Source organism: Podarcis filfolensis (assembly GCF_964270895.1).
Source record: "Podarcis filfolensis genome assembly, chromosome: 2".
NCBI lineage: Eukaryota > Metazoa > Chordata > Lepidosauria > Squamata > Lacertidae > Podarcis > Podarcis filfolensis.
In genome coordinates this window covers 76,840,203-76,854,587 of record NC_139605.1, presented here as the reverse complement: position 1 = coordinate 76,854,587, position 14,385 = coordinate 76,840,203, and the positions used below count along the sequence as shown (strand labels likewise).

General features: G+C 39.1%; 1 protein-coding gene across 21 annotated transcripts in view; it reads left to right on the top strand.

Annotated features, from left to right (window-relative positions):
* The window catches only part of TENM2 (teneurin transmembrane protein 2), a 709,050-nt gene that overhangs the window by 582,074 nt on the left and 112,591 nt on the right, over window positions 1-14,385 (top strand). For all 21 annotated transcript variants that reach the window (XM_083596571.1, XM_083596570.1, XM_083596589.1 and 18 more), the window contains 2 exons: window positions 4,116-4,311; window positions 8,319-8,420. In XM_083596571.1, the coding sequence (XP_083452697.1) occupies window positions 4,116-4,311; window positions 8,319-8,420 (298 nt within the window). The remainder of the gene's footprint in view (window positions 1-4,115; window positions 4,312-8,318; window positions 8,421-14,385) is intronic.

The window sequence follows — 14,385 nt, the reverse complement described above, 5'->3', positions numbered from 1 at the left end:
AACATTTTCAAAGACCTCTATGCTGCGTGGGTAGAATCTGCAGAGTTTCTTCCTGATTAGCAGAAATGCTGTCCCTGTCTTTCATTACGTGGCCCACATCTTACACTTTTATCTGTCTATACATGGCTTTAGGGAGAATGTGACATTTTCAGCAAGAACATTTTGTAAAAACAATTCATTATAATAGTGCACTATATCAGATCAATAGAGCTGAAAAATGCAAAGCAATGAGCCAAGTGACCAAGTGGTAAAGCAGAATCAGACCTAGGATTTTTGTCTGGGGCTGGTTTGCTCTAAGAGTAAAATATTCTTTGATTTAATTAGTTAGCTATAATTCATACAGCACCTCAAATGACAAAAAGTCAGCTCTACCCTTCTTCCCCACCCCCATTTTGTAGTATCATCATAATACTTCTCTGTAAAGAACCATATAGAAATTCAAAACATTGCCAGTTATCATAGGATACATTAAAGGAATTTTCTTTGTACTCAGCTAACTGCTCACATGACAGTGTAATGTTGTTAAGAGGTAACTCAACTAAGATTACAGGTCAGGTTTTGCAAGTATCGATTGGTCCAAATTTTTATTTATTACTGGTATTATTTAATTTATTACTGGTGTCATGAAAGCTGAGGTTTTCCCTTTTTGTTTGAGTAAACTGCTCTGATGAACAGCTAAACATGGAACAGAGACAACAAAATATACAAGACACTCTGCAAGCATGTTACCTTTCCCCAGGGCTCTGTTGTATACATAAATTAAACAGGCATTTTCAGTGGGTCAACTCGAATGGCTTATCTGTTTAACAATAGTGTTGCACTTCTAGTTGTGGAATGAGACCAGGTCCCTGCAGCTACAGCCACTTCAAACCATTTTAGCTCCTCAGTGTGCTGTTCCTCTTCGATCCTACCAACTGCTGAGCCTGCCTGCTGTCTGAGATAGAATCAGTATCAGACGCAGGGGAGGCAGAAGAGTCTGCCAACACAATCCAAGCAGAGCAGCATGTTGCCAGTGAGAAATGTCAGCTTTTATTGCTACACTGTTCTGTGTTGACCCTCAGTGAGCAAACCTTCCAAAGAGCAATAAACTTTGTTTTTCCAAGGGTGTTATCCCAATCAGGATATTTTCCAAAAGGCTAATGACTGTGTCTTTAACCTCTCCTTCCTCCTCAACCTCCTCTTGACAGCTAGGTTTAAATAACATTTGTCAAAGATGCTAGACTGAGGGGCTGATAAAAAGCCTTTGTGCTTTTTATTTTTCATACCAATGTATATGTTGGTTTCAACCTTTTAGTTCTACTGTGCTCTCCTAAGACATAGTTGTAACTGAAGTGATAAACCTGTGACTTGGCTGTTTCATTTCAGGCGGTAGGTGGGAATTCACATGATTGCATGCTCCTTCATAAACCATCACCACCACCAGAAATTCTGCATAGGCAGTTTCTTATGTGAATAGATTTTTGTATGGAGGAGCACTCAATCATATAAGCTCCACCTGTGCTCTGAAGTAGTCCAGCATACACCTAGAGTTATAATTTCAGTGGTAAGTAAGTTTAAGAATATTAGCCAGATTTACATTTGGATCACTTGGTATGTCCTCTATTTCTATGAGCAAAGCACCAGGCACATGTTTGGCATCTGGAAGAAAACCTCTGAGAACCTTTTCATTTTGTTATTGAAAGCAGTTCCACAATTCTAGAGGAGGGTGACCCTCATTTTTTGGAAAATAAATACATTACTAAATAAAGATTTAAGAATTATTTAGCAAAACTCACTTTGCAATACAATGGTTAGTTTTCATAATGGAGGCATATTAAAGATTCAAGGCAAGCGTCTTCAAATGACTCATCCTTTTATATGAAATCTATTTGGTTTGTGCATGCCAGTGTTAGGGGACACATAGTTATGGTAACTTAATATTGAGTGCATACATCTTTCTTTCAGACACATCCATCTATCTCTATCAGCAGCTAGAGAGATAAATGTGCCTGAAACAAGACACATTTTCATTGGGAACTATTACAATATTTTATATGTTTGTGTATAAATCGTAAGACTGTATCCATAAAAGGGCTTTAAAGGCTATCAGGCTGTCATATACTCTAAAGTTCTCACACATTGATGATAAAGTCTGTACCAATCTATGTGGAATTATGTCCAAGATGAGGGAACAGATTTTGTTCAGTTAAGTTCAGAGCATTATATATCTCATTTAAGACATACTCCATTCCTCAAACAATTTGGGTTAGATGTTATCTTCAGCCTACAATTATTGGTGACCAGATATTTCTGCTTGCTTCTGGTTTTATTAGTTTCATGTTAATACAGTTTCTTCAAATGAGGGTACCTTTATTTGATGTGGACTATTGGTACAGACGTGTTTCAAATGAGATCCTAAGCAATTGCTCTCCATTAGAATTCCTGTTGATGTGCCCAACTGGGTTGCAATGGGTTATATAGCTGCTTTATAATACTCTTGATTCAGGTAGGTAGCAGTCAAAATAAATTAAAAAATTGCCCAGTAGCACCTTAGAGACCAACTAAGTTTGTTCTGGAAGGTGCTACCGGACAATTTTTTAATTTATTACAATACTCTTGTGAGCTAAATGGTTGAGGGCTAGTGTCCAGTGCTAAATTTGACCTGAGGCAATCCTATTTCTCAGCTACCCAGCTTATCAGGATGCCATGCAGGATAAGCTAGTTGATACCACCACACCAGCATAGAAATGTCTCAGCGATGATGCAGGAATGCTAACCATTAGGAAAGGGGTTGAAAATAAAACTGCCAATATAATAATGCTGTTATGCAAATCTATGTTGTGAGCGCCCTTGGAATACTGCATACAGTTCTGGTCACTGCATTTCAAAAAGGATATTGTAGAGCTAGAGAAGGTTCAGAAAATAGCAACCAATGTTCAAGGTGTGTGGAGTAACTCCCCTGTGATGGAAGCTTACAACATTTGTAGCTGGTGTGGAGGAAGTTGATAAGGAAAGGTTTTTCTTTCTCTCCCATAATACTTGGGAGACATTCAAGAAAGCTGAATGTTGGAAGTCAAAATAAAGTACTTCTTCACACAGCACATAGTTAAACTATGGAATTCACTCCTGCAAGATTTCGTAATGCCCCCCAACTTGGATGGCTTAAAAGAGGATTAGACAAATTCAACTTAGAATTACTCAGAGTGCACCTGTAATGAAAAGAATTGTTAGACCACCCAATAACTTCATTTCCACATTGCTCTGCATTCTGGGAGTGAGTTATAGTAGTAGAGTGTCCATGATAATATAAAAGTGAAAGTATGTAGTTTATATTGTAAAAAAACTGGCCTGTAAAATTTATTGGGATATTAAAAATATATATAACCATATAAAGCTGCCTATTTCTCCTTATTGTGTATTTATTTATTCCTGATAGCATTAGAAGTAGGTGCCAAGATTAACCATTATTACAGTGAAAATAAAGGCATGAAATACTGAACAGTATTAGTACTTTTCTGAGCACAATTAAAAATGTTAGTGTGGATCTTTAAAGCTCTTAACTGATACGGCCCTATATACCTGAAGGCGCATCTCCACCCCCGTCTTTCAGCTTGGACACAGAGGTCCAGCTTCGAGGGCCTTCTAGTGGTTCCCTCGTTGAGAGAAGTTCCAGGGAACCAGGCAGAGGGCCTTCTCGATAGTGGCATCCGCACTGTGGAATGCCATCTATCAGATGTCAAAGTAATAAATAATTATATGATCTTCCATAGACATCTGAAAGCAGCTCTGTGTAAGGAGGTTTTTAATGTGTGATATTCTATTGTGTTTCTGTATACAGTTGAATCTCTGGTTACGTAAACTTTGGGATGTGTGCACGGCAAACCCGGAAGTATTTTACCGGGTTTCGCGTGCGCGCATGCGCAGAAGCGGTCCTCAGGTTGCAGAAACCTCAGGATCTGACCAGACCGCTGGAACGGATCCCGTCCGCAACCAGAGGTACCACTGCGTTCTGTTGGAAGCCACCCAGAATGGCTGGGGCAACCCAGACAGATGGGTGGGATACAAGAAATAAGAATAAGAATACCACCGATTTAAATTTATAATGAAATGCCTTTCCCTGATCTTCTATCCAATAGTATGATTTCATGGAGCGTTTGGATGGGAAAGAGAAATGGAGTGTGGTGGAATCTCCACGAGAGCGGCGGAGCATCCAGACTCTCGTCCAGAATGAAGCTGTATTTGTTCAGTACTTGGATGTGGGGTCCTGGCACCTTGCCTTTTACAATGATGGAAAGGATAAAGAAGTCGTGTCTTTCAATACTGTTATTTTGGGTATGTATGCCTTGGCTGTGGACTCTGGCTGTAAGATCTGGAAGAGATGCTCAGGGTGCAATTTTAAACAAATTTACTTTATTGAACTCAATATAGTTAGGGACTGCATAATTTTAATAAATACAAATTTAGCAATCATGCTTGAATCTAAGGGGGGAAAGACAGACCTGCCTCAGATATTACACAATGTGACAATGACCAAATAAATGATTAATGCTTTTTCTTTGTGTTATAGTTTACAGTGTCTGATAAGAAAACATTATAGAACTTCCTTTTTTGAGGGGTGTGGTGGTGGGTGTGGGAGGGTTATTGGGTTGTTCTTGTTTTATGTTGAATATGTATTTTGTGTTTTTATATTGTGATTTTATCCTGTAAACTGCCCTGAGACTTGTGGGTATATGACAGTATACAAATTTAATAAATAATAATAATAATAATATATTGCACTAAGGCCCACCTTACCTGCTGCTTGGCAGGAAGCTGTGGGTGGGGCCTAATGCAGCCAGGCAGGGCTTCTCCTCTGGTTCCAGCATGACAGTGGGAGTCTCTTCCTTTTCAGTCAGCCCTACTGACCACAGGGCTTGTGGGCTTTTCAACCAATCACATGCAACTTGGGGGGGGGCATGTGGTTTTGGAGCAGACCAGAGGGAAAACATCTGTCCTTCGGTCTGTTTTCACTAAGGATAATCTTTAATATATAGTACAATATACATAATTTTAAAAACCAACAAAATTAGACGGAAATTCTCTGTATAAATTTGAGGAAATGTTGCTATCAAGAAAGATTGTTTGGGCTTTCCTGACAGTATAACTTCAAATTTTCCCAGAAACAGGAAATAGCCAAGAAGTAGACTGTAATAACAGAATATGCATATGTGTACATGCAAACACATTTTGTTCTGTTGGCATCCGGCTGTCTCAAGAGACAATGGAGTGTGGCTCTGGGAGTGAAGCCAAGTTGCTGCAGACTGCTGTGGCTGCAGACATTGGTAACTCATAACTGCTGCCTTCCACACTGTTTTTACTGCCTTAGTAAGCATCAGAATAACCTCTCTGGGGCTCAAGGCTGGGTAGTTAATATAGGGCTGCCCAGGCAACAAGACCCTGCCTCTTAGCCTTCTGATGCGGTTTAAAGGAAAACAGAGCAATGCATTTGTCTTCACTGCAGGAGTTGCCAGAAGGAGGCAAGTAAGACGCCACCCTACTGTCATGGACACCTCACTCCAGTTTGTGTAGGGTTTACTCCTTAGCCCTTTCTTCTCCCGAAGATGTCCTGCAAGGCAGTGGGTACAGATTTTTCCTCTAGGTTTCCACCCGAAGACTTTCTCACAAATAAGTATGGCTGCTATGCAACAGAGGTTTGGTTTTCCTTCTCTTAGATGGGCCACCTTCCCAGTTTGATGAGCCCCATCTGGCCCTCATTTCCCTCTACAGCACATGTAGTGACTGCCTTCTTGACTGTTGGACCCACTGTTGGTCTCGTCCACTCAATCCACTGAAGCTTGTATTTGCATGCAGGGAAAGTCCCAAACTCATGGAGGGTTTAAGACCCATTGGCTACCCTCACCTGGTTTAGCCATCCAGTCAAAGCCAGTCCTGGGGTGGGTCCGCTGTCACATGCTGACAGCTTCTAGAAGCCACAGGTGAGAGCTGAATGCAGGGTGGGGACTAAAGGTAGACAAACTACAGAGGGAGCATGATGTGTCCAACACCAGAGGTGCTACTGCTCTGCTAAGACCCCATACACCCCATGCAAACACATAATTGAGATATATACAGTATACACCTTGTCACAATAGACACAGATGCCCAACATGCCAAAGATATCCTAGTAATGCATGTTCGGTAGCTTGCAACATTTTCGTCTATATAGCTTGGTCTGAAAGTGTTGCTAGAAATGAAGTACAGTTTATGAGAAAGTCGAAGGTAATAGGTGTAATAGTTAGGTAGAAGTCTTGATGGTGCAATGATAGTAATTGGCCTGAAATGTGAAGAAAAGAACAGTCTTTTATTCGGTTCAGAGGTTCTTTGACACATATCTATTATGAGAACTTTCAGCATCGAGATAGATTGAGAGGTCTGAAATCTCGACCCAGATGAAATAGAAGAAAAAATGCCAATGTCAACCAGATATTCTCATACTAAATACACAGACGATCTGAATATATAGGAATATTATTCAATGCATGAGAGAACTAGAAAATGTTTACAGCCAGTTTATATAATTCCTATCAAGTACTGTAAATAATGTTCAAAAATGCTGATGATTATTATTGGCAATGCCCTTTTTACTACATGGTTTATTTTTTGTCTTACTACATGGTTTTTGGTTTACTATATGGTTTGCTTTTTGTCATTTCAATTGGTATATAATTTCAGAAGATTGAACAATAGCAGTAGTACTTTTTTTGTTCTTTATATTTTACAGAAGTATATAAATTATTTGTGTCTGTACACACACACAAGCATAAGTTCATAAAGTACATTGCACTTTTATTCAGCCTTATTCAGTTATGATCCCCACAGTTGTAACCATGTGGACAGGGAGACTCAACACTTTTGCTCTGTTGCAGACCCTGCTCCCCACACCAGCCTCAAATTAGGAAAATACTTATAGCTGGGAAGCCTGCCGTACAGATTTGGAACCCTGATAATATAGTAGCTGGTTTTGTATTCCATTGCTATTTTTTTGGCCGGACATTTTCTATCAGAGTACTAGGAAGCAAATTGAATTCTGGAATTTCTGTAGCGTCTCCCAACAGTACCTCCTTATGGGTTTTTCCCCCTAAATATTTTCAGTACTTCTGCAAATCTTGTCCCTGCTATTTTGGCTGCATAAACAGCAGCACTCACAGTCTAAATATAAGAAATACAAGGAATGACACGAAGGGTGAAATGAATAGCTTTTGGAAAAGTGAAAAGTATTGCCAGAGGCAGTAATCTAAAATATGACCTCATATTAAGATGAGATACAAAATACTCTCAGCAATAACTCTTATGTAGTATGTAGCTGCAATTCCCATTGAATTCCTTCAGACTTTTTTCTGAATAGACATGATAAGATTCCATTGTTAAAAGAAGGGTTGTACTTTCAGCGTTTTCTAAATGTATAACTTTTTAAATTGCAGATTTTCACTGTTAAATTTATGCACTAATAATTTACATGTGACAGAATTATGGTTATTGTGTTATAACTTTGAAAGTAATTGATTAATAGGGTGGATAAAAACAAAAGTAGCTGTAAAATCAAGCTTTCAAACATGGAGGTCCTTTACATATGCTTTCCTACATTTATGCAAATGAAGAACATTTTCACATGAAATACAGCAATAATAACACAATTTCTATATTGAGATTGATGCAGTATTATGCTTGCGCTTCCAGTATCTCAAACATAAGTATAATACGTTAAGCTGTGGAAAACAGGTTGAAAAATTGCCACATTAGCATGCTTTGTGCATGCAAATCTATTGTCAAGGTACAGCAATTATCACACACAAAAGCTACATACAGTAACAAAAACCACATCTTATATAGGAACCTCCCTTCTGACTCATAATATACGATTGCAGTCGGTTACCAAAGTTACAATGACTCGTTCTAATCATTAGCGCAAGAGACCCCTGGCTGTGACTGTGTAATTTGGACTCATTATATGACAGAAGGGACCTCTCTGCTTCTTCTTTTCCTCATATGGAAAATAGGTCTGTTTAATGCCTACAAGTGCAATATAATAGGTCTTTTCCATGTAGCGGAAACACCAGCTTTGCCAAAGAAAAAGAAAATGGAAAAAGTTTACAGAAACCACCTGTTAAACACAGTCTTTGTGATTCAAGAATCCTTAAGAGATATACTTCTTAGAAGTGTTAACATTTTTGTCTTTCTTCAGGTAACTTCTGATTATGGAGTTCAGTTGTTGAACTTACATTGTGTGTGACCATTAAAAAATAACATCACCATAGACTAAAAAGGGAGCGGCTAACACATTAATTGCACCTGTCTTTCAGATTCTGTGCAGGACTGTCCACGTAATTGTCATGGGAATGGCGAATGTGTGTCTGGAATTTGTCACTGTTTTCCTGGCTACCATGGAGCAGATTGTGCTAAAGGTAGTGTTATATTTGTCTTCAAATATTCCTCATTATGTCTTTTATCCTGTACTATAGGAATTATTTGTCATTGTAGTGAAAATGATTTGTGTAACATTTTACCTAAGACATATTGGAGTTCTGTTTTCCTGTAGGACTTGTGAAAGCGAGACTTAATTTCTGTGCTACGCTATACAAGAAAAAAAGAATCAAATGTAGAGTGAGTAGCAGCCCAATCCTACAAATGCATCTTTCCATCTCCATATCACGCCCAGGAAATATTAACATTAAATTGTACAATTGATAAAGTCCGGGTTTGTTTAGATCATTGGCACTGGCATCTCTTTTATTCTCACACTGGTGTAAAGCCTGTTGCATTTAATCCTATGATTTTGCAGAAAGTATTTTGTAGCATGTTTTTTCAAGTGTAAGGCTTTTTTATGTTACTGCAACATTTAGGACTTAAAAGCATAGGGCTATTATACTTACTAAGTATATTTAAGAGGTTCCTAAAGATGTTTCCTGCCAGTTAATTCCAATGGGACAAACACTAGAGTTCAGCTGTCCACATATGTAGCATATAACACACAAAGAAAGGTAAGTTGCTGTTGTTGTTACTATTATTATTACTAATGCATATACAGTAGCATCTATTAATATTAATACTATTAATGTATATATTGTAGCCTAACCATGAGATTCCTGTTGTACACATTTTTAGGATCACATTATATATGGCATGATCCTTCTCTATGTGGGGAGTCTTTCCATGTGATTCGTCTTTGGGTGCAGGGCTGAACGTGTGGCCCCATAACCCCTTTCACTGTGCTTGCGCTCCACATATTAGTCATGCATGAAGGCTAGTATTGTGATGACATCTTCTGACTACATGATCCCTGTTTTCTTGTAATCCCTCTTTTGTTACAATCTGTTGGATATATGCCTGACAATGTTTGCACCATCCGTCAAGCAGTGTAAAGAAGAAAGTAAACTTGTTAGGAAATAGTAAGACAACATTTTTTTCAAACAACAATAACAGTTTGAGAAGTAAAGTGTTGATAAGTCATCTTTTAACAGAAGAAATCTAATGACTGCCCATTTTGGGGATACAGCTTAGGTTGAAAAGGTGACTATTTAAGTTGACCAGAGTGACTGGAGAGAGAGAGAGTTTTAACTCAGAATGGTATGATTTTGTCATATATGTGAAAAAGAAAACTAATGTTGTAATCCCAGTGATTAATCGTCTCAGTATGCTACTTTGTAAAACTCATTTTTGTTTATTTATGCTGTAGAAACAGTAGGAATAATAGTGACACTTGTTATCTTCATGCTGTACATTGCAAAGAGTATTTGCTTTGCCTGTTAATCTCTGGAAGTGAATTTTATTTATCCTTTAAGTTATGTTCAGAAATTTATTTATGTTTTAAGGTATGTTCTTTGTGTGTCTCTACATGCAAAATTTATTTCATTTTTTAAAAGGCTTTTTAGCCAGCTCTTAAATTATTTAGCCAGTTTAAATGCTGTAAAGAAGCAATTTTTATATGTGATTGGAGAAGTAACCACAGCAAGGAAAAATCAAGGGAACATATGTCTTGTGAAAGGGTTTCCATGTGTTATATTGTTACATAATATTCACCTACTGCTGAGATATCCATTGCATCTTCCTTAGTTGGTTGTCATGTTTGTTTCTGCATCACTCCTAAGGAAAAACAAAAAACAAAACAACAACAACCCTGGACTCATTTTCAATAAGTTACACTTTCTCTATAGGGTCCACAGGAATTCCAAACACACTTACTAGGGAGTAAGCCCCATTGGACACAGTGGCTATTACTTCTGAGTAAAAATGCATAGGATTGCATAGCACGTGTCTTGAAAACTGAAGGCTTGCATTACTTCCGTAAATGATTAATATAAATAGGTCTGTGGCTATTGTAGCTAACTTAAAGGGCAGTATTTGATTCTGAGATATGTGATTCTTGCACTCAGAGAAATTAACAATGCAGACCTATACATATTTATTCAGAAGTAAGACCCAGTGGGACTTACACCCCAGTACATGTGCTTAAGACTATGCTGTGAGACACAACTAGCAATATCCAGTTAGTGGCATTTACACTATCATTTAAGCAGATAAGCTTAAGCAAATAAACATAAAAACCATTTCTTTACCTTAATAGTTTTAATTGATTTTTTGTTACCTTTAGATAACTACTTTGTACTACCACCACCCTGCTACAATTACTTCCCCTTTCTGTCCATAAAAGTGTTTTGCTTTCTTAAGCTCATTTTTTTGTCAGCATTGCCCCCCCCCCCACCCTGTGTGGCTTCATCATTTTACTGCTTTCACTTCGTTTATTTTTTACTGCTGGCAAAGGATGGTCCTATTTCAATAAGTATCAATATAAGGGTAGGTTGTTGTAGTAGTTGTTTTTGTAAATTTCATTAATAGCCTTCCATTTTGTTTTGTTTAAAATAATTAAGCCCATTAAACATAGCACATCCATTTTCATGTTTAAATGCTTACTGTTTGATTACCACCTCTGACAAGCTGAGTACTCATGCCATATCCACTCCCTATGTTACATGAATTCTTGTGACCTCCTGTATAGGAATTTGACAAGGTAAATTTCAAATTAGTGGGTAAGTAAGTAGATACTAACTACTGGAAATGACAACTCCTGCTGGTCCACATCTGTCACTGAAGGCCAAACAATGTTACTATTAGAAAACACAGACATTGTCTTTAATTAGACATTGGTGAAAGTATGTTGGCATTCTCCAAATATTTAGTTGCTCAGCAGCTTGTAGGCAAAGCAGGGGCTCTCACATATGCAAATAACAAAAATGTGCATTGCAGTCATGCTGTTTGGAACTTTCCTGTGAAACTATTACCTTGAGAGAAATCCAGGAGTTGTCATAATGGTAGCAGGCATACATTTCCCTTTCTTAAATAAGACTAATGAAACTTTAATCATTGTTGATCACTTCTCATGCAGTTTTTTTTTTAAATCGAGAAAGGCTCAATATCTACAAATCTACCATCTCGTTAGGTTTCTTTTACTCATTATCCATAGAGCATTCACAGCATTTACAAAGTCTGGGTCAGAAGGAGAAGTAATGTAATCAACAGGGGCATTAAACCATTGTTAGCAACATGGGCATAGTCAGGATTTATGTTGGGGGGGACAGGCTTCATGTTGGGGGGCAGAACCTCAGTTAAGTATTTTTTTTATTTACTTAATACTTAAATTTATTTTATTTATGGGGGCAGCTGCCCCCCGCCTCCCCTTTGCTAGGCCCATGGTTAGCAACATAGGGGTTTGTAAATTTGGTATGCATATTCATTGCATGGACCCATTTAATTAATAACAGTGGGGTAACTATGGGAAGGAGTTCAATGTTGCGCTCTTTTGATCATTCTGTCAGTGCAAGCTTGCTAGATGGAACAATCCTGACACACTGTTCTGGTGTTCCCTTGACCCTACAGAGTAGGTTGGTGGAGAGGAGAAGAAAGAAAGCTGGGTTGGAAAGCCGGATCATAGATTCTTAAGCGGCTTGACCCTGTAAATACATTTTAAAATGTGATTTCTTCACAGTACTAATGGGATTTTCTGGGCCCAATACACCATATGTGATGGGCCCTCCACCCATCTGTAGGCTCCTAGTCCATGCAAGATGTCCAGCAACTAGAAAGCAGGAAAATTCCCTACATGCACAGAGATAACTTAAGACGGTTAGTCAATATACATTATATGATTAAATAACCCAGCCAGGAGAATCACCCACCATTCTTTGTATTCCTTATAGAACTCAGGTGGAATCATATATTCTCCAGGAGCTTTATTTGATTCCAAGTAAAATTCATCATTTAAAATAATGTAACATTTTCACAATGTATTCCTTATAGAACTCAGGTGGAATCATATATTCTCCAAGAGCTTTATTTGATTCCAAGTAAAATTCATCAGTTAAAATAATATAACATTTTCACCATAAAGCAAATAATAGTATCATAAAATCAATGTAACAAAAATACTGCAATTCAACTACTATGGTATAATACTATTCCATGAGCTAGATTTCACAATAAGCCTAGGTGTGAAGGTACATTTTGATTATGCAGTAGAAGCTCATTATTAATGTGGTCATCTATGTCTCCAGGGGAAGGGAATTCCACACTAGTATGTGACTGCTGAAAAGGCCCTTCCTTGAGTCCTCACATAACCCAACCATTGTTGGTGGGACAACAAGAAGGGCTCCTCTACTGACTGTAAGGTCTGGAAAGGTTGGTTTGGGTAGAGGAGCTCCAACAGATAGTTGTGTCACAAGTCATTCAAGACTTTCTGTCCACTGCCCTGTCTGCTTCTGTCCACTGCTAATCATATCCATGCGGTGGTGGCAGGTACAGCCCTGCATGGCTGGAGGGAGACTGTCTCGCACGGCCTCCTGACGTCACAGTCAGTTTCACCCATGGGGGTTGGCAGGATTGGCTGCCAAAAACTTCAAATTCAAATTAACCAATCATGCTCGGGGGAGGGGGGCACGGTGCTTTGGTTGCAGACCTTACAGAGCCAGTCTTCTGTCAGGTCCACCACAAAGGCATAAAATTCAGCTGTGCTGTGGTCAGACAGCACAGACCAGAATTGGTCATGCTGCCCAACTACCCAGTATGTTCTGGCTCTGCCTGGAGGAAAGTAGGCAGAACATGTGTGTGGCCTTGTTATGAAATTACTCTGTTGCCATATTCGGGGCCAGGGCAGAATTTGCCTGCAGACAAATTGGGCTTGTCTTGGGGTTCTACCTTCCTCATAGCTACTGTCACAACTTTGCTTGAAAGAAGCATTGGATTGGATCCTTTGGTCAAAAGCTAGGGGATGGCTGGGTGCCCCACCTCTGGATCTTGGATCAAAATTCAGGGCATGCAGGTAAAGGGGTCCAGGGGTAGGGTTCTGTTAGAAATTCCAGACAGGGACTGATGGGCCATAGAACACCCCAAATGACAACCTGGTGGAATCGCCCAATTCAATCTGCATCATAGGGGGATCCTTAACCCCTGGATCAATCCTGACTGAGCTATCAGCCAGTAATTGGGTTGGCTGATTCAGGATACATACCCAGTGCCTATGCCAAAACCAAATTGCCTCCGTAATCAATAAAGTTGTAGCCATTTCAATCCCATCATGGTATCTTCCCATTTTGTTACAACTATGCTTCCAGATCCTTCCCCTCTATGAGCTCCTGCCCACTGTACAGGAGTCCTCAAATGTTTCCTTCCTGAGTCAGTATCCAAATCTAATTGCTCCACACTTCTCTAAATTTGTGACTGCATTTGGATTTTGTGTACAGTTCTGGTTGCCTCACTTCAGAAAGGTTATTTGAGAGTTAGAAAAGGACATCCAAATTGATCAAGGGGTTGGGACATTTCCTGTATATGAAAAGGTTACAAAATTTGGGACTTGTCAGTTTAAAGGTGACATGATAGAAGTGTATAAAATTATACATGTCATGGAGAAATAGGACAGAGAAACGTTTTCCTTCCTCTTTCATAGCACTACAACTTGTGGATATCCACTGAAGATTCAGGATAGGGTTGGGGGGGAGTGCTTCTTCTTGCAGCTCATAGTTAAATTATGGAACTCAGTCCCATAGGAGGCAGTGATGGCCACTAGCTTGGATGATTTTAAAAGAGGAATAGGCAAAATCTTGGTGGATAAGGCTATCAGTGAATACTACCATGATGGCTGTGTTCCACCTCCATGGTTGGAGGCAGTAATGCTTCTGAATACCAGTTGCTGGAAACCAAAGGAGGGAAGAGTGCTCTTGTGCTCAGGTCCTGCTTACGGGTTTCCCACAGGCATCTGGTTGGCCACTGTAAGAACACGATACCAGGTTGAATGGGCCATTGGTCTGATCCACCAGGCTCTTACATTCTTATGTCTTTGCTCCTCTTTTTCATCCTTTCCAGTTGCTCATAGCTGCTGGT